The 25,010-nt window shown below is 34.6% G+C and overlaps 1 protein-coding gene across 2 annotated transcripts in view; it reads left to right on the top strand.

Annotated features, from left to right (window-relative positions):
* Window positions 1-25,010, top strand: part of ARID4A (AT-rich interaction domain 4A) — a 55,551-nt gene that overhangs the window by 14,027 nt on the left and 16,514 nt on the right. For both annotated transcript variants that reach the window (XM_068544820.1, XM_068544821.1), the window contains exons 8-17: window positions 1,239-1,371; window positions 4,587-4,666; window positions 6,300-6,376; window positions 6,761-6,927; window positions 16,602-16,674; window positions 17,708-17,802; window positions 17,952-18,049; window positions 18,593-18,824; window positions 21,509-21,759; window positions 24,287-24,484. In XM_068544820.1, coding sequence (XP_068400921.1) covers window positions 1,239-1,371; window positions 4,587-4,666; window positions 6,300-6,376; window positions 6,761-6,927; window positions 16,602-16,674; window positions 17,708-17,802; window positions 17,952-18,049; window positions 18,593-18,824; window positions 21,509-21,759; window positions 24,287-24,484 — 1,404 coding nt within the window. The remainder of the gene's footprint in view (window positions 1-1,238; window positions 1,372-4,586; window positions 4,667-6,299; window positions 6,377-6,760; window positions 6,928-16,601; window positions 16,675-17,707; window positions 17,803-17,951; window positions 18,050-18,592; window positions 18,825-21,508; window positions 21,760-24,286; window positions 24,485-25,010) is intronic.

The following is a 25,010-nucleotide window of genomic DNA, read 5'->3' as shown; positions in this document are numbered from 1 at the left end:
GTGTTTTCATGTACAGTAACATTACAATTGTCACAACATTAAATAAGTGGTTTTTCTGCAGTGGCGAAATTTGTTTGGGTGGCCTTTCCACAGCATCTTGTATCCTTGTTTTAGACATTTTACCCTGAGTAGACTTTGTTCTTAATTCTTGGACAAAGTAATAGGAATAATGATCTCAACCCCTTTTTAAAAAAGGCTATTTTTTTTTTGAGTTACTTTGCCAAATTCCTTAATTGATAGGATTATTTTGCTATGTTATGTGCGTATATGTGTTTTTTTAGCCTTTTTATTTCAAAAACATTTCAAGTTTAAAAATTGTAAGAATAATACAATAAACTTTCATATACTCATCCAGATTCACTAAATTATTAAAACTTTTGAACACATTTGCTTTATCATTTCCTGTCTTTATATACATATATTATAATTATTTTTTATTTAATAATAATTTTAATTGGCTGAACCATTTAAGAGGAAGTTGCAAGCATCATGACTTCTTATCCCTAAATAGTTTATGTAAGAACAAGGACATTCTCTTATATAATCAAAGTATGGTTATTAAATTCAGAACACATAACATTGATAGAATGCTATTATCTGATAATATATAATACATATTTCAGATTTTGCCAATTGTCCCAATAATAGCCTTTATACCATCGCCTGATTCCAGTATTCAATCCAAGATCATGCATTGCATTTAGTTTATGTGGTTCTTAAGTCTCCTTTAATCTAGAAAAGTTCCTCAGCCTTTTTTTGTCTTCATGACAGTGACATTTTTGAAGAGTACAGGCCAATTGTTTTGTAGATTTTTCCTCATTGTGGCCTTGTCTGATTGTTTAGTTATCCAGATAGGTTATCTAAATAAACCTCCTGATGTGTTTGGTGAGATCTTTTCCTAACCTGTTGGAGAATTAAAGTTACATTATCTGGAACCTGGCCTTCATAAAAAGTGGAAGGGCAGTCTCTTAAACTGTATTTGGCACAGTGAGTACTTCCTGGTGATATAGCTTTTCTGTCCCAGCCAGTGGTTGGCATGAGAGTCTAAGTCCAGGTCCTCACTGATCTAGTGAAGTGGACTCAGGGTTACCATGGACAGTGCAGGACTACTTCTTTGGGGCTAGGGAAGTATCTGTTTCTTCAATTCCAACTTGAATGAAGAGGCTACTACCCTCGGGTAATGACTGTATCAAAAATGGTTGATGTTAAGATCATGATAAAGTTATTCTAACTTTTAGTAACGAAGATGAAAAAGAAGAAGAAAGTAGTGAAGAGGAAGATGAAGATAAGCGACGTCTCAATGATGAATTATTAGGAAAAGTTGTAAGTGTGGTATCTACATCTGAGAAGAGTGAATGGTATCCTGCTTTGGTAAGTATGGTTTCTTTGCAGAATTAATTAACCATTTAAAGTATTTGTTTAACATGGATTTTAAGAAAGCATTTAAAATATTTTGAGAGTGTTACACAAATTTAGTTTGGACTTTATTGCAAAATTGAGCAATCCTACTCAGGTCCCGCACACTTCACTGTCTTCTTTTGTTATTTCCTTCCTTTACTTCTCTGTAACCAAGTATTTATTGAGATCTTTCAGTTTTTCCTTCAAAATGTGTCCAGTGGTCTGTTTTTACTCTGTTCCCATCACCTTTTTTCACCTGATATATAGCACCTACCACCAACTTCTCTTAACTTGATGCCTGAATGCTTTCTTTACTAAATTCAGACTTATTTTCTAGAAGTAACTTTTATAGAGAAACTTTAAAACATTGATTTAATCATGATAGCCCCATTCTCAAAAAAAAAAAAACCTGCACTGACTCTGCCTAATGAGTCAATTCTGCATTTTTAGCTGATATCTGTGGTCATCCCTAGCTCTTAGTTTGTTTCTCATTTTCAGTGTAAGCTGTCTACTTAGGCTCTTTCTTAACTGCTCCCTGTGTAAGACACTTCACTCCTCCAGTCCTTTACCCCTTAAATCAATTAGTATTTACTAAGGATTTGCACTGACTTCAGCTTTGCTCTAAGCTCCTTAAGAAAAGAAAGAGGTATGAGACATAACACATTGCCCTCAAGGAGTTTACTATACACATCTCAAAGACTCTGTAGTAGTTAAATATTATATAGTAATTTAAAAAACGTTTGGTGCAGACACTGGAATAGGACAAAGAGTTTTAGGGAAAGGAAGGGTATACCTAGGCTTTAGAAATGGCAAATCTTGGGTAGGTTGGTAGAGAAAACTAACCTTTGCTTACTTGGGAAAGGAATGAGAAGGTATGGGCAAGAGAATTACTTCACAAGAGGAATCAATAGTACTTGGTAATACCTATCTCCCCTTTCTCTTTTTCCTACTCCTCTCCTCTTAAATATGTCTTAAGGCTCAGCTCAGGTCCTACCTTTCCTGCAGATTCTCCCCTAACCACTTTAACATAAGTATGCCCCTTCTTCTCTGAGTTTTGATATCAATTATATCTCTAATAATAATTTTGGCACAAAATACCTCCCAAATTAGGTTAGACTCCTTTAAAGAACTGAGGCCTTTTTTTTTTTTTTTTTTTTAGGTTTCTATGTGCATATAAATACATTACTCAATTCCTATGTAGTAGATTTACTTTACATAGGAAAAGTCTGAAAGTCCTTTGAACCTTCAGCTGTATAGGCCAACAAGTAAATGGGTTTGGATTCAGAATACTCAGGTCAAAATTTGTCAAGAGATTAAAAAAAAAAATGCCTTTATTTACTCAACAGGTTTATCATTTCCCAGGTGATAAAAGATGAGTAAGAGTCAATGTAAGAATCAATCTTACATTTGATGATTTTAGTGTACTGCAGAGAATAATCTAAGTAACTGTAATATAAAATAGTATACATTCAATATTAGGACTTCTTGTCCTGAGACCTTGCATTTATTTGAAGGAAATCCAAAAAGAAAACTAAAGAAAAAGCCTTCATGAAGCTTTTGAGCTGAGCCTTGAAGGATTTAAAGTTAGTTAGCAGAGCTTCACTAGAGAACTTTCTTAGAATAAACAGAATAAGTAATAGGAAAGAAGGGGGTTTGTTCATGAAACTGTGTGCTGTGGGAATCCATTTTGGCTAAATATTAGATGTGAATAGGGGCATAATAGGAAAGAAGACTGGGAAGATAATTTGGATCAAGGGCAGAAGGGTCTTTAAAATTTCATCTAAAGAATCTGGACATAATTCTGCATAGAATTTTGCAGAAGAGTGATATTATTTGAGCAGCATATTTAGGAATGTTAATGACGCAGTGGTATGGTGGATGGATTGTTGTTGAAAGCAGTGGAGGTGATAGGAATCAATTTGGAGGCCATTAGAGTGGTTCACAGGTGAGGTAATTAAGCCTTGGGTTCTGTCTACTCATCCTTTAAGACTTACCTTAAGCCTTAGCTGCCACACATTTTCCCTTCCCAGGTCTGGTTAAATCTTCTTCCTAGGTGTTTTTATTGATACTTTATCTTATGCCTAGTTGGTATCACTGTACTTATCCTTCGTTATGTTCTTTTTGTATATCTTTTTGTATTTACCTTTCCATTTCAGTGTTAGCTCCTTGAGGGCAGACACAACTATATTATTAGTCTAGTAATTACCAGCACCTAACAAACAAACAAACAAAAAAACATTTAATACCATCTGATGTTAAGACAGCTGATACAACTGCCAAGAATTTTTGATTGTCTGGACATAACGCTGTTTAATATGATAGTCATGAGCCATGTGTGGCTATTTAAGTTTAAATTGTAACTTAATTAACATTAAATAGAATTAAAAATTCAGTCTCTCAGTTGAACTGGCCACATTTCAGATGCTCAGCCCCATGTGATTCATTGCTGCTATATTGGTCAGTGCCGACAGAGAACATTTCCATCATTGCATAAAGTTCTGTGGTTGGTGCTAGATTACCACAGAGGGGCTAATGTTGAGCAGGTACAGTTCAGCAATTTATTAGTAGCCTTTAATGTTTTTTAAATATTAAATTCTGTAAAGAATATACAGAGATTGGTTAGTTACTAATGTTAAGACATTTGTTATTTTTAAAAGTTAAGAAATTTAAAAGTTCTTCACTCAGATTTTCTCTGATTTGTTTAATTACTAAAAATTGTACATGCCTTGGTAAGAATGGGAACTTAAGTGCTTATTTTAATCAAATAGGCAGATTTCAAAATTGATCCTGATTTAAGTGCATTTAAAAAAAATTATAATATGGCATATTTTCATCATAGATCATACATTTTTTTTGGACAGTAAATGAGTTATTATTATTTGGCTTAGAATAAATCCTAATATTTTTAAAGTGGTCACATTATGGTTTATATTTCATTAATTATTCATTTTATTATCTAATGACTGGGTATATTAAATATCTAGAAAGCCAATATGCTAAAGAAAAATTAGAAGGCAATCTTTTGTAAGTAATTTATTATGGTATGGAAGCTGTTGACAATGAACCTATTTCTTTTCAAATATAATCATTTCAAGAAGTTAGGGGATCCAGAATTGTTATTATAAAAAATATATTCTTTCTTTGAGTAGGGAAAGTAGTAATCAATCTGCTTTTATTTTATATTTCAGGTAGTATCTCCCAGTTGTAATGATGATATCACAGTGAAAAAAGACCAATGTTTAATTCGGTCATTTATCGATTCTAAATTGTGAGTAATGAATCACTTAATAGTGTTACATTGGGAGAAAAAAATGGAAATCAAGGCTTTATTTTTTGAAGTTTAATCATTTCATGAACTGAGAAGTTGTTACCTAATATGTTTTGACTTTTTGTAATATAGGTTATTTAAAAAAAATTTTTTTTTAATAAATTTATTTATTTTATTTTTGGCTGCATTGGGTCTTCAGTTGCTGTGTGTGGGCTTTCTCCAGTTGCGGCGAGTGGGGGCTACTCTTCGTTGTCGTGCGCGGGCTTCTTATTCCAGTGGCTTCTCTTGTTGCGGAGCACGGGCTCTAGGCACACAGGCGTCAGTAGTTGCAGCACGTGGGCTCAGTAGCTGTGGCTCGCGGGCTCTAGAGTGCAGGCTCAGTTGCTGTGGCTCATGGGCTTAGTTGCTCTGCGGCACATGGGATCTTCCCGGACCCGGGCTCGAACCCGTGTCCCCTGCATTGGCAGGCAGATTCTTAGCCACTGCACCACCAGGGAAGTCCCTAAAATTTTTATATAAAAACTGAACAACAATATGTGAGAATAATATTTAAAAAGTTTTAAAATAAAGCATAGTATTGATTTTCTCTTTAATTGTAAGAATTCTTTTTTTCTTTTAATTTATTTTATTTATTTATTTATTTTTGGCTGCGTTGGGTCTTTGTTGCTGCGTGCGGGCTTTCTAGTTGTGGCGAGCAGGGGCTACTCTTCTTTGCGGTGCGTGGGCTTCTCATTGCGGTTGCTTCTCTTGTTGCGGAGCAAGGGCTCTAGGTGTGCAGGCTTCAGCAGTTGTGGCTCACGGGCTCTAGAGACCAGGCTCAGTAGTTGTGGCGCACGGGCTTAATTGCTCCATGGCATGTGGGATCTTCCCGGACCAGGGCTCGAACCCGTGTCCCCTGCATTGGCAGGCAGATTCTTAACCACTGAGCCACCAAGGAAGCCCTAATTGTAAGAATTCTTTATTTTTATTATGTGTACTATTTCATATTATAAAACATGAAATTTACTTTTAATAGAATTTATATTACTAGAATAATTATTTTGACATTTTTCTGATTAAAAGTCAGATTTTGAACTCCAATAAAAATTAATTTAAAAAAAGGTCAGAGTTTTAGAAACCTTCCTTCACTTCAACTTTGCTTTGTTTCCAAAAAATGTAAAATTACGTATTTATTGAGTTGTGATTCTCTGTGAAAAATTTGATACCATAATATATCTTACAATGATAAAAATATTTTAATGTTACCATCTATTAAATTTTTCATACTGAACTGAATAGTAAATTTGAGAAATATGAAAGATCAAAATAGACACTATAAGGAAAACACTATGCTGATATAAACTACCCCATATTGTAAGTAAGAGGGTTGCATAAATTGAAATATTACAAATGTGAGGCTCTCAAATTAGTGCGCTTTGAGTATGTGAATCTTTAGAATTAAGATATTAGCTTTGCCTATATTACCTCTTGCCCTTTATTAAGGATTAGGATATACATGGTCTTTTTAAAACAATTTATAGGTAAAATAATTTTGATTTTGAGATTTGTATTTTCTGTGTGTTAACATGACTCTTTAAGTGATAATTCTTATTTAATAATGGTTTCCCTCCTATTTATTCTTCTCTATAATTAGTTATTCTATAGCAAGAAAGGATATCAAGGAAGTAGACATTCTCGATCTACCTGAATCTGAGCTCTCTGCTAAACCAGGTAAAATAAGGATGAATCAATCCATTATTTCATGATGTGACTCTAAATGGCAAATTTAGTGGCAAAAGCAAGACAATATTTTCTGGTGCCATTTTAACTGTTTAGAGTTGATATCCACTCTTCTTTAATGCCTTTTTTTAATATCTAGATAAAGTATTTGACCTTAATTCTTTGTGTGTTTTATCACTAACATTTCTGACAGTATTCCCTAGAGAAAAATAAACATTAATATAATATTATAACTTATATGTTCAAATTTACTGTATCATTGTAGAAATGACAGCTGAATTTGAATCCAGATCTTCTGACTCTGAATGTCATGGCTTTGTATTATTCTATGGTGCTAATTCCATAACAACTGCTGAAGTACATTTTTACTTTTAGGGCTGCAGAAAGCAAGCATCTTCTTAAAAACCAGAGTTGTTCCTGATAATTGGAAAATGGATATAAGTGAAATCCTTGAGTCATCCAGTAGTGATGATGAAGTTGGCCCAGCTGAAGAAAATGATGAAGAGAAGGAAAAGGAGGCCAAAAAGGAAGAAGAAGAGATGGTAGGTGAAATTTCATGTTTGTAACATATGAAAACATTTTAATACTCTAAAAATAATACCTTCATATATTTTCCCTGTGTTTAGATTCTTTATATTATTTGTTGCTGTCTTTTTCTAGCTCAGCTTTATTTGGGGAAGGGGGAGCTTTCTGGCTTTTAGCTTAGTGGGCAAATCAGAACTAATTTTTAGTGGGTAAGAGATTACAGAGAAGAACTTTTCAGGTTAAATGAGCAGCAAGTGCAAACTTTTTTTTTTTTTTAACATCTTTTCCAAATAACCAAGGAGGAAGGAAATGTAACTTTTAGGTATATTACATGTGTTAACTCATTTAAATTATTGCCAGATGGAGTAATTGTTATTATTCTACTTTAAAGAGAAAAGTGAGGGTCAGAAAGGTTAAATAACTTTCCAAAGATGACACAGCTCAAATGTGGAGAGCAGGAATTTGAACCCAGGTCTGGTCTGTCTTAACTTTGAAATCTCACCTCTTTTAAAAGACATTTCACAGTATCTCAAGGATAATGAGGATTAAAAAAATCCTATCTAAATGGAAGAATATTTCATTTGGTAGTTGGATAAATCATAGAAAAGATTTAGATTGTATTTTATAAGTGCTAATGGTTTTCTTTGTAATACCACTGTGTTGTTAAGAATGTATATGTAATTGTAGGAAATCATTCATGAAGTACCGCATAATTGCTTACTTGAATATTGCTGTCTATTTTTTCAGCAGTGTTTTGTCAAGTGAGATAAACTGTCCAGTATAGTTTTGGTTGTTATGAGGTAAAGGGGCTTCGGGGCAGACAAAGAGAATGAGTTTACTGAAAAAGACCTATTTGAGCATGAAAAATATTTGCTTGGAAAATGTGGAATGTTTGTTTCCGTTTTACATACACAAATAAGAATTCTTGAAACAAAATGAGTGTACTTGTATGTGATATAGGGCATAGGGTATTTCTTCCCTTTTACTTCCCCTGCAGTATTTGGCTTTTTGCACTCTGAAATCAGAATGGCGGTTCATACTTACAGGCTGCCTACAGAGTTGCCATAGTAACGTGCTGTTGGTTTTAAGTGAGCATGCTCGGAAAGACAGGAAGGTTTTGCAGAGGCTTGGCGGGTTGCCAATGGAGGTTTGCCAGATGCTTTGAAATGGGCTGTCTTTCTTTTCCTTTCATGTAATGTCTGATTTTTATGTGAAAGAGAATGTAAGTAGTGCTGTATAACCCTGCGGATGCTATGCCCTAAGAGGGAAAGCAAATATTGCAAGTCAGACCGAAAAATGTTCAGATACTGTACTGATTAAGTAGAAGGGGAATCTAACCATTTTACATGTGAAAGAAAATGCAGCATATAGGTAAGATTTTTTCTATATATTACCATTTTGATTGCCAAAAATGAGGTTAAATAAGAATTTTAGGTATTGATGATTTGGCTGATATGGTAGGACTCGTAACCAAGCGTAATTGTTTCATGTAAAAGAGACAGTAGGAGTCTATTTTTAGAATATCAGAGGATGAAGGCTATTTTTCTGAAACATAAGATAGATTTTGAAATGAAAATGATAATGACAGTTTGGAAAAATTTGGGATTTAAAGTCTAAATATTAAATGTGATTTTTGTATTTTATCTGTATTTATTTATAGATTATATGTTTTCAGGGTAAATAGGCCACATTTTCAGGGTGTGAACTGTTGCAGTCTGGTTTTGCTTCTTTTTTTTTTTTTAAATTAACATTGAAGTTAGGATCTTATATTGCCAAATACTGAAATACATAGTCTCTTAATTTTTGCTAATACTTTTAATTTGTATCCCTTTCAAAATGCATTTTCCCTGATCCCCACCCCCCCAAAAAAACCTGAAATTTTAAACAAAGAGGGTTAAAAAGGCTGTGTAGTAAGGTTAGAGAGGATGGCTGTAAAATAGTAAGTAGTAAATAGTGGTCTTATTATAGCTATTAATTTTGTAAAAGTCATAATGTTTTATTTAAGCTGTGAGTAAATGTTAGTAAAAAAGAATGAAGAGCAGAGGCAAGCTCTTTTACCTATTGTTTGCAGGTAGTAAGTAAAGAAATTTAAAAAGGTAAGGACCTTTGTAAGGATAGTATCTTCTTAAAATGTATTACTTAAATTATGAACTGTTAAAATTAAGTGAACCAAGATGCTTTTCATCTACTAAAGAAAAAAAAAGCACAATCGCAAAATGTAGTCACTGATTATAAGATTATTTAAAACTATTTTTCAGATATTCATTTTCATGCATATACTTTATTGAATTACCTAATAGAAACTAATTTCCTCTTTTTCTCTGGCTGTACAAGTAGATTTTTCTTGAGTGAGATTTGGTTGCTTTAGAAAAAAAAAAATCAGCTGCATTTCTTGCTCTTGGATTTAAGATTTAGATGCTGAATCATTCTAACCTGTCTTGGATAGTAATTTTAAAAAATTTGATATATTGTAAAACTGAAAAGCAGTTTAATCTATATTTAGCAAAGGAAAAAAATGGATATGGTATAAAATGAATTAAAATCTGATAAGCCAGGGCCTACCTGGCTTAGTCATTACAGGCCTTTACTATATAAGTGAAGCTAAGCTGTTGTATTTACATTACAGATCATATTCTTCCCAAAATGTAATTATGCTGTGCTTTCCGTGAGGATTTAATGTTGCCTGACAATGATCAAAAAGATCTTTTATAGTATTCTGTAAACCACTGTAACAATACTTTAGCCAGCCATTTGGTGTTTGTAAATTTTATGCAGTAGAATCATACAAGTGTTAGATACTCCTGCAGTACTAATGGGCAGTGGACATTGTTTTTATATTTGATACTTTGAGTACCCTAACATAGCCTTAATAAGGAGATTTGAGATTTATTGTAGAGGAGCATCTTTTATACTTAATATTATTTTGAATTCCTAAGCATTGGTAGTTCAGGATTTGAGTACAAGAAATATATTTCATAACCATTACTGGGTAGGAAGAGACTTGAGAGTCTGACAGGAAGTAGGTCCTGCCTATATTGATGACTCTACATTTTCAGTCATTGACAATTATATTGAAAAAGGTTCTGGAGAATATTTTTGTGGGTATTACTTAAATGTCTTTTGTTAGGACATTTTTATAGTAGAAAAGATATTACTGAATTTCCTTTTTAGCTTTGAAATTGATTGAAAAGTTCATGTAAACATAAACAATGATGTCAGGTGTTCATTTACTCCTGACTTATATTCACTTTGGATGAATGTAGGAGAGTTGTCTAAGGGCAAAATAAATAGGTGAATGTTTAGAAGACTGAATATCAGGTGGGAATTTGACTAGTCTTAGTTCTTTTATCCTTTTGGTTTGCTGTAGGTAGGCTTATATGTTGGGCCCTTTCAAAAATCTCCTCTAATTTCATATTTAGTAATGAAAATTAGAATTTAGTGAATTTTTATAAGAAATGCTCTTTTTTGTTTAGAAGTATTGGCACCCTTTTCTCCAGTCGTTGAATTTCTAGGGATCACTGTTACATTTAATTCCTAGGATTACATTCCCCTATTATAAAAATCCTAAGTGCTTGAACTTTTTAATTCATCGAAATGTGAATTTTTTTTTAATGTTTAAATCAAGTGTTATTTTTGTGTATTTATGACTTTTTGTAGATCAACCATAAAGGCATTTGTTAGTGATCATTCAAGATCACTTTGGGTATAAACCTATAGTAAATGCTTGATAACTCAGGAAAATCATGTTAAGTCAATAACATTGACAGAAAAATTTAAGGTAATGTTAGTATTTTAGGTATATCTAATAACTCCAGCTGCCAATCAGGTGTTTCTAAGCAGACCCTATAAAGGCAACCTTCAATGAATAACTGAGACTTTAGCTTGCATTCAAATGTGATAACTTATCTGCTAAGGTCTTAAAGTGTAGCCTGTTAAATAAGCAAGCAAAAATGTCCTAATGTCTTTAGCAAAACCTTTCTTCACAGTGTTAGCACAAGGCTCTAACCAAATTAGGATCACCTAATCAGATTAATGAGGATTGCACATCTGTACACACAAATACACCTACATTTTTATGTATTTATAGAAAAAGTTATTTTATAGTTGTGGTAGTAAGACTGATTTTAAAACCTTAGATTTGATAGCATGTGAACCACAGCTTGATGACTGAAAGTAAGATGTGTGTACCTTTTAAAATAGTGGGGGGGGGAATTACTAATTTGTTATAGGCAGGTTGTTTGTAAACTGTTTTGTGAAATTATAAAACAGTGTCTTACCACATAATGAATATATTAGGCATGACATGTGGTTTCTAAAATTTTCTGTTTAAGTGTACACAGCAGGGAAGAATGGTACCACTCTAAATTTTATGATTAACAAATTTCACTGGGCCTTCAGTACTATTGGTCGGTTCTCAGTTACTATAATCTAATCATTATCTCCTCCATTAAGCCAACAACCCTACCCCCACTCCACTCACTTTGGAAAGAAACTAGGAGCTTCAAATTGGGAGCCAGCTCTAAACCCCACCTGCCTGCTCTCCTTCCCTTAATGTACAATTAATAGTATGTTGTCCTCTTCTGTAAGATGAGTCCCTCTTTTTAGGCTCTGGATCTCATTCCCTTCTTTCTTGTCTTAGACTGTGAAGTATCTCTTTTCTTTCCAGCATCTTTAATCTATTCCTTTCTGTTGTATCCTTCTTATCAGCTTTTAAAAACATGCTTACATCTCTTCCAGCCTTCTGGCAACCTGTCCAGATTCCTTCCACCAACCCCTCCACCTTATGGCCAGATTGCTCAGAGGTATATACACCGTTCTATTTCCTGACACCACCACCCTGCCCCCCGTTCACTCTTAATTCACTGTAGTGCATCTTGTACTTCCACCACACCTAAAACTACTAAGGTCACCAGTGACTGCCAACAAATTTTTGTGCTAAGTCCAACAAATTTTTGTCATGATTTCATTTGTCTCCTTAGTAGGTATTCAGTATCTTTGACATGCCTACCTTCTTAAATCACCTGACATACATGACATTACATTTTTTCTGGTTTACTTCCTAACTAAATGATGTAATGACTCCAAATCTATATGTGCATCAAAGATGTCTCTTATGTCTCTTGTTAACTCCAGACATTTATATTAAACTTCCAATGAGGATTTCTTCATATTTTGTAAGTCCTCAAACTCTATATGGGCAAGACTGCACTCATCTTTTCCCCCAAACCTGTCCTTTCCCTGTTTGTTCCTAATTCACTTGAATAGAAGCACCATCCACCCAATTCCTCAAGCTAGATAAATGAGATAAATGAGATAATCCTCTCACTCTTGCCTCCCTATCCAATGAGACATCAGATCCTGTCTCTTCTACTTACTTTATAGCTCTCAAATTTGCCCACTTCCCTCACTTTCTACTCTCTGTCACCTTAGTTCAAGCCACTCTTCTCTTTCACCTAGCTAGACTGGTGCAGTAGCAACTTGTTCTTTCCATGTCCATGCTTTCGCTACTCCAGTCTGTTCCTCTGTACTGCATCGAAGTAGGTTTTTTAAAACTAGAAATATAAAAACGAGATTCCTCTTGGAATAAATTAATTTTAGGGCACAAAAATAAAAATAAAAATCCAGTCATTGACGATAAAACTGTGACTAAAATCAGCGTGTCTTTAACTTCATGGAACTTATTGAGCACGTATAACATGTTGAAACTTTGAGGACTACAAACATGAATAACCTAAACTAAAAAAAAACCTCAGCATTAACACCTCTCTCTCACTCTCCCATGCTCTCTTTCTCTCTCCTTCAGGGGGAGGGGTCATCTTTCCATCATCAGGTGGCAACACTGATTCAGGCATTGATCCTCTCTTTGTGGACTGTGGCAGTAGCTCCCCTTTCCCTTCCAATCCATCAAACTCAGAGAACTTTTAAAAATACAAATCTGACCTATTTCCTCTCTAGCTCTCTCAAACCTCACATCTACCCAGAGTGTCCAGTTCTCATTCTCTAACATATCATTCCAAAGTCCTTTCCTGATCACAGCCTGCCTTTGCCAGCCTCATGTTTATGCTGTTTGCTCTTGTTCCCGGGCTGTATGCTCTTCACATTCTGAGGCTTTCCCTACTGTTACCACCATCACCACACCCCCAGCAGAACCATTCATCCCCTCACCTTGCTCCTGTATTCTTTTATGTATTTTACAACACGTAGCACATTTTGTCGAATTGGCTGGTTTTACATTTCTACACCTCCTGCCAGACTTGAGGGCCAAAAGCGTCTTCTGATTTGAATTGCAATACTTTTGCAAAAGTCTGTGATTCATGGTAACTATCAAAAATGTTTGAGCTGTATTTGAAGACATAGTGTCCAAAGTCAGAAAATACATAATCTAGTAGTAGATAGGTATACAACTACCATAATATTAGGAAGTTATACTCCTGCTAACTAAAATTGTAAGTTTCTTAAAATTATGATCATATTCATGCCTCTTCTATATCCTTAGCCCCCTTCCCTGCCCTGGCATTTTACTGGGTGCATAGTTACTCTTCACATCCTTGACTAAACGAAGGGAAGAAGGCTCATCAGCAGTCTAGTGGGCTCTACCTCCCATTATTATAGCCCTCTCCCACTTCAAAACCCTTGAGGGATGAAAAACCCTCTTGGCTCCCAACCAGGAGAAGAGACCCTGCAGGTATTGTGATAGCAAGCACAGCCCCCATACAAAAGTCATAAAGGCAGAGTCTTCTAGTTGGAGGCATTTTCTACCATGTGCAATTTTACTCTAAGGTGACTAACAAGAGAGCTGTTTTAAAAAATAAAATGATTGTGAAGAATTACTTATTGTAAGAGATAAAGCAATTTTGAGTTTTGCGAAGACCATCAGGTAAATTTAAAACTTTGTTTATAGTGTCATCTTTTTAAAATTTTTAATCAAAATAAATTTCCTTTCAAGCAGGCAGTTGTTTTTAAGTAGAATTCTTTATTCATTTATATCTTGTTTTCACACCTGATAACTGCATTCTGAACTTAAAATTTTATGGCCATAGTTTCTCATGGTACTTAAAACACTCTTGACATCCACTAACTTAATTCCAGTGAATTTAAACTACCAATTTTTATCTATAAAACTATATTCTTAATCATTAAGAATTTATCAAATGTTTGGTAAAACCTTAATAAATACCTAATTTGCAATTGATGGGTTCATTTTGTTTACTTGCTTTTGGAAGAAACTTTGATTTCAAACTAGTGCTTTTTAAAAAAAATTGCTTTTACATATACTGGATACAACAGTCTTCTTTGAATTCTGTAAGATCATAAATACTAAAAATGAGGTGTTAGTCTGAGGAGAGACTATTGTGATTATGAGGGGGACAGGCAAAGCATAGAGACAGTCTTGGTATAAGTTGTTTTTGTTTTTTTTCCCCATACCAGAAGTCCTTAAAATTAGTATCTGAAATGATTCTTAGACTACCAGATTACTCCTTTCTTGAGTTAACTCATTGGCAGTTGTTTTCACAACCTTGTAAAAGCAAAATTTTTTAATTCACTTGGGGAAAAAATTGCCATCTCTTGATCTGAGTATTTAGTAAAGACCTCTATTAACTCTGTAGTGATTATTAAGTCTGTATGTATATTGCTAACTATTAAGTCTGTATATTGCTAACTTTTGAGGCTTACTAGAACTTCGACTTAAGTTTCTTTATATTGTGTTAAACTGAAAGTACTCCGATGCTATAAGTCATTCTTTTTTTTTTTTTTTAATTTATTTATTTATTTATTTATGGCTGTGTTGGGTCTTCGTTTCTGTGCGAGGGCTTTCTCTAGTTGCAGCAAGCGGGGGCCACTTTTCATCACGGTGCGTGGGCCTCTCACTATCGCGGCCTCTCTTGTTGCGGAGCACAGCCTCCAGACGCGCAGGCTCAGTAATTGTGGCTCACGGGCCCAGTTGCTCCGCGGCATGTGGGATCTTCCCAGACCAGGGCTCGAACCTGTGTCCCCTGCATTGGCAGGCAGATTCTCAACCACTGCGCCACCAGGGAAGCCCTATAACTCATTCTTAATGAATGTACTGAAAGAAAAAAAAAAAGACTGTACTGAGGGAAAGACTTTTCCCTTGATTGCCTCATGCTTTTTTTATTATATATTTTAATCGACCTTGATTGCCTCATTTTTTTTAAAATATATTTTAATTAACTACATGTTTATTGATCTTGGCTATATTATTAGCTGTTAAAAACTTAAAAAAATTTTTTTGCTCTCTGGATTTGTGAGCACTCAATATTTATTGCTTGACAGTTGCCTTTGCTTTGAATATGGCTTTGCAAGACAAAAGTCTGAATTCTTGTTTTGGAACATGGAAAAATAGTAGTACTCTGGGTCTTCCCTGGTGGCGCAGTGGTTAAGAATCTGCCTGCCAATGCAGGGGACACGGGTTCGAGCCCTGGTCTGGGAAGATCCCACATGCCGTGGAGCAACTGAGCCCGTGTGCCACAACTACTGAAGCCCGTGCGCCTAGAGCCCGTGCTCCACAACAAGAGAGGCCACCACAATGAGAAGCCCACACCGCACCGCAACGAAGAGCAGCCCCTGCTCGCTGCAACTAGAGAAAGCCCACGGGCAGCAACGAAGACCCAACACAGCCAATAAATAAACAGATAGATAGATAGATAGATAGATAGATAGATAGATAGTAGTACTCTGAAATTAAATTATGATAATTTATATGAAAGAAATATATCAGTGTTTTCTTTGTCTCTCCATAGTGTTGTTAAACTTAAAGAATTTTCCCAAATATTAATTTATAAGTAGTCTATTAGAAAAGGAATTATTTTATTAAAACCCAAAATCCATTTGTTTGCATAAGAAAGAATCATTAGGTTTATATAATTAGTAAAATGTAACACACAAATAGGTATTTGTAGGAATAGTTGTTTCTGTATGAATGTTTCCATTAGTTTTTTTTTTTTTTCCATAGAACTAAATTGTAGTTATGTATCTAGTTTCCTTCCCTAAGAAATAATTTTCATTGTTCTATTTTAAGGGGTTGCAAAGTCAACTACAGAGGCCCTGCAAGAAAGGCAAATGAGAAAAGCAGGCTACTATGATGCAAGAGGGGCTGGTGGAGTCTGGGACAAAATAAAATTTATATGGCTCATTTACATGCATTTAAATTTCTTTAAAACATTGTGCTATCCAAACAAAAAACCTTTGCCACGCGACTTCGCAGCCTCTGGTTTATATTCATTCAACAGTAACAAAATTTTAATATTGGTATGTGAATTATTTTAAAATAATAAATACATTTGTAATTATTACACTCATCTATCAGTATATTCCTATGGGCCACATGGTATTTTGAGGATTTTTTAAAAAACACCAGATGAGGTGAAAACACTCACCCCATTCCTAAACCTTTTCCTCATGGCTAATCTTCGTCCCCACAGTGATAATTAACGGGAAGGTTCGAGTGATAAATGGAGTGGAGAGTAGAGATTGTATATCTTGACAATCGCATCAAACCAGCTCTATCAAAATATGAATTAAAATATGGTGTTGTAGGATTTTGAGAAAAATTCATATTTTCTGGCTTCATTAAAATCTTATCCCCTTACCTTGGGTTCCCAAAACGAAAAACAAAGAAGACAGTGTGTCTCCTATTCATTGTTCTGTATATTTATATATTTTATCTTTACAGCCTGAGGAAGAACCTGATCCTGAAGAGAGGGACAGCTTCCTTCAACAGCTTTATAAGTTTATGGAAGACAGAGGTATTTTCATGCTTATTATTTAAAAGCAGGCATTTCTGGGAATTCCCTGGCAGTCCAGTGGTTAGGACTCAGCGTTTTCACTGCTGAGGGCCCAGGTTCAATCCCTGGTCTGGGAACTAGTGCGGCATGGCCAAAAAAAAAAAAGTAGACATTTCTTTTACTGTTTTATATTCTAGGTTTATGTATTATTTTTGTTCAAATCATGGTACAGGGATTTGGATTTCAAGCCTAAGAATCAGTTATAGCTGATAATAATAATTAAGTATTGGGAATAAAGACAACTACTAATATCTAGTTTGAGTACAAATGTAGAGGAAAAGTAGTTTTGGTATAGTTAAATTTTATCTTCTTGAGACTTATGAAACCAGAAAATATTATAATAATATTTGAGTAATAGAAAGTGAACAATCATAATGTAAATCTACATACCCATTATTTACTAATGGCGTTTTGGTGGCAAGTAAACTAGTCTGATCCTTGGTCTCAACAAATTAAACATAATAGCCCCTATCTAAACGGAGTAGGATTTCTAATAAAGTTAGAAGCTTTATAAATCATCATACTTATTGACATTATGTCAGTCCTGGAAATCCTCAGATAAATCGGTTCTAGTGGCCTTCAGCAATGATCCTTCAGATTACTGCCACCCGTCTTAACGTTTGTGTTGAAGCATTCAAAATGGAACCATGGCCTAAAATGTGCCCTTTCCATTGTATGTTTTCTTGCCCAGGCTTCTTGAACCAGCAACATCATTTGCTACACCTTGCAGGCCAAAGGTTTGATTTAGTTTTATCCAATTCAGTGGCAGTTAGAGAGGTTATTTTATTAGTTGTGGCAGTAAAACTAAAGACCACCACAGTACTGTGTAAAGAATATAGAGAATATTTTGTGTTGTCTTACATAATTTGAGGTTCTTTAAATATATGCCTCTGATTAGTGATATTTGGGAAATTAGAAATTGATAAGCTTTGTTTTCAACTTAGTATTTTCCGTTGGAATTAACATTGTATTTCTGCTCTCTGTTATTTAAAAGGTACTCCAATCAACAAACCACCTGTTTTGGGCTATAAAGATCTCAATCTCTTCAAACTCTTCAGACTGGTTTATCATCAAGGTGGATGTGACAAGGTAAGACTGTAATGCAAAGTTAAATTGTCTAATGTTGCACTATAATATGTACTTTAGGTAATAAACACATTTTCTTAATGAACATACAGTATTAGTGTAAAGATTATTTCCCTTTGCAAACATTAACAAATAAAAACTTAATTTTCCAGATTGATAGTGGTGCTGTATGGAAGCAAATTTATATGGACCTTGGCATTCCTATTTTGAATTCAGCTGCTTCCTACAATGTAAAAACTGCTTATAGAAAGTAAGTAGTATAGTTTATTCATCAAAGAATACATATTTACAAGGAGTATTTTCCACTTAATTTGTTAGCAATTAAATAAGAACACATCAATCAAAGAACATTAAAGTCAGAGAAAGTGTATAAAAAGGTTTCGGTTAATAGATACTGTGATTGAAAGTTATTTCAGTGCACCAAGTCTGCTTTACTCCATTTTTCATGTTCTGATTTTCTTTTCAAAATCACAGATACAGGCAGTGTTTATAGTCTGAAATTACGATGCATGTTATAGAGTTGTACCTTTTGTGGTGAACAGCCTTCATATCAAAACTATGATAGCTGTGTTCAGTTATCACAAGCTCAGATTTTTCAGGAAAGAAATTTTAGTTTCTGATCAATATTTGGTCTGTTTTCCTATATAAAACACCAAGAAATCAGTAACAGAAAAAATACTTCGTAAAAAAAAGGCTTGAGTTTTACTTTTCAAAAAATATGTGTGTGTTTAATATAGTATTCAAGTTAAATGTAAAGACTAAGATTTCTTAAAATGAAATATCGTTTGTTTAGGTATCTCTATGGTTTTGAGGAGTACTGCCGTTCTGCAAATATTCAGTTCAGAACTATTCACCACCATGAACCAAAAGTAAAAGAGGAAAAAAAAGACTTAGAAGAATCCATGGAAGAGGCTCCAAAAGTAGATCAAGAAATGCCTTTAGTAGAAGTGAAGAGTGAACCTGAGGAAAGTCTTGATTCAAACAGTGAAAGTGAAAGAGAAGAAACAGAATTAAAATCTCCAAGGGTAAGTAGTTAAGACCAGTTTTATCTAGTTTATTTTTAGCATATTTTAATCTTTTTATTATGGGCATTTTCAGATATACACAAAAATACTCCTATGAACCTAGTTTATTTTCCAGTATTTGGTTGTGCTTCAGCCAGGCTAGCCTAGCTCCCTTTCTCTAAGTATACCACACATTATTTCTTCTACCTGAAAAACCATTCCTCCTCTTGTTCTCTGTTTGTTCAAGTCATTCTCATCTGGGGTCAATCTCAAATATTCACTTCCGTCAAGTCTTTTGCTAAAGTGTCACCTCACTGAAGCCTCTCCTGGTCACCTTACCTAAAATTGTAACCTACCTCCTCTCTTTGGCACTGGCAATCCCTCTAATGTTGCTGTTTCTATCTGTAATTTACTTACGTGTTCAGTTTACTACTTATTGTTTCTTTTACCCCACTCTGGACTAGTGTCACACTCCACAAGGGCAGGGATTAGTGTTTATTCCATTAATTGAGAGATCCCAGGCATCTAGAATAGTGCCTGGCACATAGTAAGGACTTATTAAATAGTTGTTGAGTGAATGAATCTCGTCTTTATAATACCTGTGCCCTCAGCCAGATGGGATCTTTTCTTTCTCTTGACTTCACAACACACTGTACAGCTCTTGTGGCAGTTTTTCATGCTCTGCCTTGTTTCCTAGTCATGTGCACACTGGTTTTATGTTCTAACTCTACCCTTGCTCTCCATTAGTATATAACAATCAGGAATTGTCCCTCATTATTTTGATCTTTGTCTGATGATGTCTACACAGTAGGATTTATCAAATTTTAGAAGTAGAAAGAAGATTTAATCACACTGTCAAAGAAGTTCACTTATTGTAATGCATCTTATTTTTCAGTGAAATTGTAGTTAAAAGAAAAGGTGAAATCATCTTCTCTTTTATTTGCTCAGAAACCATTTTTTAAAACCGTCCATTTTATCATCTAGTAAATGGAATCTCCTAGTGAATTTCATGAAACATCCAAAGTGGTTTGTTTCTTTTCTTTCTTTAATTTTTAAAAATTGTGGTAAATACACATAACATAAAATTTATCATCTTCACCGTTTTTATATGTGCAGTTCAGTGGCATTAACTACATTCACATTGTTGTACAACCATCACCACCATCCATCCCCAGAACTTTTTTCATCTTGCAAAACTGAAACTGTACCTGTGAAACAGTAACTCCTCGTTCCTGTCTTCCCCAGCCTCTGGCAACCACCCTTCTACTTTCTGTGAATTTGACTACTCTAGGTACTTCATATAAGTGGAATTATGTAGTATTTGTCCTTTTGTGACTGGTTTATTTCACTCTGCATAAGGTCTTCAAGGTTCATCCATGTATGCATTAGAATTTCCTTCCTTTTTAAGACTGAATAATATCCATTGTATGTATTGTGGACATACTTCCTTGTCATTACATAAAGACCCTCCTCATCTTTATGTAAAACATCTGCGGAGTACTGCATAGTATGGATGTATCATAAATTTACCTTCCTCAAGATTTTGTCCAATTTTTTATGATTACAAAAAGTGATGCAATAAATATGCTCGTAAAAATGTCCTCCCCATTTATCTAAATATAGAGGCTTGTAAAAATGTCCTCCTCATTTATCTGAATACAGAGGCCAGACTTGTAAAAATGGGATTTCTGGGATAAAGGTATAAGTTATACAAACCTAAATTTTGATGGATAACAGATGCTTTCATTCATTTACCTACAAATATTTAAAGAGCACCTGCCATGTGCCAGGCACTGTCTAGATCTGAGGTTACAGAAGTGAATAAGACAGAGACCCTGCCCTCATGGAACTTACATTTAAGTTCTTTTTTTTTTTTTCCCCTACCTTTGATGTTTAAATAGCACATAGTCAGGAACTAGGTAAAACATTTGTTATACTGAGATATTGTTAAGTATTCTAGTGCTCCCAAAGTTCTTGGCTCTTTTTTTATCCTCACTTTATTCCAAGTAGAGGGGAATTCTGCCAGTGTATAGAATTCTGCCAGTGTATAGAGGTTGACTGGAAGGAGAATTTAGGAGATAATGAAATGGCTCAACAGTTTCATGGTCATTTGAGCATGCAACAAGAGACTGGATAAAAGCTGCTGGGCGTATAACAAGTTACTGCTGGCCTAGTGAGCTCTCCAGATACTCATTCAAAGAAATGAGCTCACTTTTTGGCCATTGATACAGTTCAGTCCTTTTAAAATGTAATCACACTGAAACACAGTGATATGTTAATTTTATCTTAGTAAACAGTAGAATTAGAGATGACAGAACTTCTAAAAACTTAAGGGACTGATTTATTATTATTAACTTACATCATTGACACTTAGATAATTCTTTAAAAAATTTTATTATAGTCAAGAAATATTAAAAGTGAGATAAAATAATAGAGTGAACACAGGAGAACATTTTTATTTTGTATGTAGTATGTAGCCAGGGATCATAGTACACTTGGACACAATTAAGTAATTTACATGGGTTATTCTTTTCCTTTTGAGAGGAAGAGAAAAGTATTCAGGAGTTGATGGGTTATCAGTGTCATGTCTCAAGCTAGAGAGAAGACGAGTCATTGCTGTGAAGGTTTAAGGAGAAGATACATTTTTCTACGTTTTTTTGCCCTTTGTAGTGATAGTTACTTTAAAGCTTTTATCCGCCTAATAGGGACGAAGGAGAATTGCTCGAGATGCAAATTCTATTAAAAAGGAAATTGAAGAAGAGAAAACAGAAGACAAATTAAAAGATGACGATACAGAAAATAAGGATGTAGATGATGACTATGAAACTGCAGAGAAAAAAGAAAATGAGTTACTACTGGGGAGAAAAAATCCACCAAAGCAAAAGGAGAAGAAAATTAAAAAGCAGGAGGATTCTGACAGAGACTCAGAGGAAGAGGAAGAGAAGAGCCAAGAGAGGTACATTATCTTATATTTGTTCTCCAGAAGCACCTGTCTGGGGTACAGCAGCGCTCTGTTCCTGCTTAGAGATTCAGGTTTGAGGGAATGTTTTCTTATTGGGACTTCCATTCCTCTTGTCTAATGAAGGTGAGACACATTGTGAAGATGATGTGTATCGCCTTTCGGAATTGGAGAATATACTGGTCGCACCATTTTAATAGCACTTGTGCCCTAAACAGTGGCCTCACAGAAGGCTGCGCCACCCAGTCAAAAGAAAGGTCCTGCAGTTGACAGCAGGGAAGGGAGCTGGAGAAAAATGGAGGAAGTGGACAAGAGGAAACAGCGACAGCAAAAATTCCATTTTAAAAAAGGTACAATGTGGGAAAGCTAACAGACACATGGGTGCACAGTACTAGCAGATGTTTCTGTGTGTTAGCTTCATCTAAGGCATTTTTCTTTTTCAAGTTACTGTATTAGAATAAGTGGCATGCACCCCTGATTCTAGTTTGGAAAGTACATTCTTGCCCCACATCACAGCAATTAAATTTCGGCCTTTTAATGTTCATCCTGTTTGCTGTTGAATGAAAACTGTTTTTGTGTTTTCTCATGTATGACACACGTATGGACTGAATTGACTTAAAAATAACCGATGACGAGGCAGTCTAGCTAGATCACGGTAATGTCCAACTATGTTCAGTTGGCCATTTCTTTGTTGTCAAATGGATTTACTAATTTTTAGACACTACTAAAAGATGACTTTTAATTCAGCAACAACAGCATAACACACTTACTTGTATAGAAGCTTTCCTCCATAGTTATTTTTTGATTATCATCTGATGCTAAATTTTCTAGAAATTTGAGTTACTAAGCAAAATTGCGAACAGTGGCCTGCTGCCTCCGACTAGTGGCTGACACCCATCTGAAAATTAACCGTTGAGAAAATTACTGGAAAAATAGTAAGGATTGGTGAGTGGGAGAGGTAATTTTATGATTCAGTACAAATAGGTACAGGAGCTTTCACAATTACATGTGAATTAGATCAGTGAATAAAGCAAGTTCTGTCTTGAAATAGGATTAGGATTAGGGAAAGTGGGAGGAAATAATTGGAGTTGAGTATAATGATGTGAGTGTAGTATTTGAAATATTTGGACAATAAATTTAAGCAAGGATAAACCACTTAAAAAGTAAGGCCTAATTACAGTTTGAAGATTTGTTAAAAATAAGCATCAAAATGTATATATTTTATAGTAATGCATCAAACATGTAATATACATATATATATATATATATATATATACACACATACACACTATGTGGTTTAAAAAGCCTTTATAATTAATTGATATGTAAATGGAATAAATATTTATTTTAGAGACAGAAAGTTTCAGACTTGAATATGAAGAATGATATTTCCTTTTACTAAATAAAAATTGAATATACAAACATAGTCTGTATTCTCATTCAGTAGCAGGAATTATGGAAATAGGAAACTTTTTTATTTATAGAGACTTCTGTCTTAAGTAGTTGCTCATGGTGTTTTGAAATTAACCTTATCAGGATATAATTGGAAGATGCCCTTGGAAAGAAAACATTCCCACTGCTAATGGGTTATCAAAGCTTCTTCATGTCGGGTCCCCCAGTGGTCCCTAAAATAATGCCCTATGTTTATGACAGAACACAGTACCTCCTTTTAAGCTTTTTAAAACTCTTGTGACGCTAGTATGATCTTTGATGCAAATCTTTTCTGAATCCTTGCCGGGCTAATAAAGAATGTTTTATTTATAAAAATATGAAAAATATTGTTGGACCTCCCTGTGTGAATCTCCTTTATATCTGATTATCAAAACAGAGAAGAACCGATGGGAGATGCGTAAAAACAAATAGGAATCAACATAAGATGACGCAAAGCTTTGTTCTCCTGGTGCTATCCCACAGTTATAACAAGTGGCCTAATACTCAAGTATCTATTGTTTCTATGTTAGGGTGGGGAAACCTTTAAAATAGAAACTATCAATAGTTTAAAAGATAGAGTTAGTAAGGTAGTTAGCCCTTGTTCATTATTTTGCCCACCAGAAAACTAAGTCTTGGTTAAGAACCATTCTGAATTGAGCAGAAAGTAGTAGTAAAGTAGACTTAAAAGACATTTTAGTTGCAGGAAGTTAAAAACTATCTTTAGGTCATTTTCACATGTAAGGTGGCACTTGAGTATGAATCCTAAAGACTTTTTCGAAGCATGTTGTCCGTATTTTGCTTTATCAAAAGTGACTTATTTGACTCCACATCATCATTAACTGTGATTATTGATTGGCCTTTAAGAAGTATGGATTTGCTTTAGGTACAGTGCACCTTTACATAATAAATAAATTCCTTAGTAAGTAGTCTATAAAAATCTTCTCCTTCTCCTCCTTCTTCTCCTCCTCCACTGACATGTTATTAAGGTAATAATTAGGTTATGACTCTTCTACATGTTGGATTCTTTTAGCGTATATTATTTTGTTTTCCATTAAGTTATTAGTAGCATTATCAATGTTATAACTTACTGCAGGGAAGAAACCGAAAGCAAATGTGACTCTGAAGGGGAGGAAGATGAGGAAGACACAGAACCTTGCCTAACAGGAACCAAAGTGAAAGTAAAATATGGACGAGGGAAAACGCAGAAAATCTATGAAGCCAGTATTAAAGGCACTGAAATTGATGATGGAGAAGTTTTATACTTGGTACATTACTATGGATGGAATGTCAGGTAAGCAAGAAATTATTTTCTTTTTTTGAAATTTCTTTCATTGGTTCAGAAAGATCCATTTAATGTTTTAAAGAACTAAAGCAAATAGTATATATGTATTTACAAAGCACATCTTGTATCTGAATTTTCCAAGATTCCTATCATTCCCACTGTTTCACTAGCTATGTCAATACTTCCAGCCAAAGGTCACCAGGATCACGTCTGTAGTTGAACAAGTTGGATTTACTACTCATTTTCAGTGAGGGAGAACACACAGCTTGGCACCTCAGTTAGAGGGTGGATCTGTGAAAGCTTACAGTACCACCTTGGGGAAAAGCAATAGCCCAGGATTCTGTGGAAACATCCTGTAGGAAGCCAGGCCCATGGCTCCCAGCACTGCAAGTGGTTTTGTTTGTTTGTTTATTTGTTTATTAAATTTATCAGAAATCAAGCCTGTATCAAGCACTGTAACAATTCTGAATTGGTTAATTAATAAAAAAAGAATATTAGATAGGACTTAGATCTGAGCTTCTGTTAGGTGATTTTG

The sequence above is a fragment of the Eschrichtius robustus genome, chromosome 1, assembly GCF_028021215.1.
Source record: "Eschrichtius robustus isolate mEscRob2 chromosome 1, mEscRob2.pri, whole genome shotgun sequence".
Taxonomy (NCBI): domain Eukaryota; kingdom Metazoa; phylum Chordata; class Mammalia; order Artiodactyla; family Eschrichtiidae; genus Eschrichtius; species Eschrichtius robustus.
Note: the sequence above shows the minus strand (reverse complement) of the source record. Positions and strands in the feature narration are given on the sequence as shown.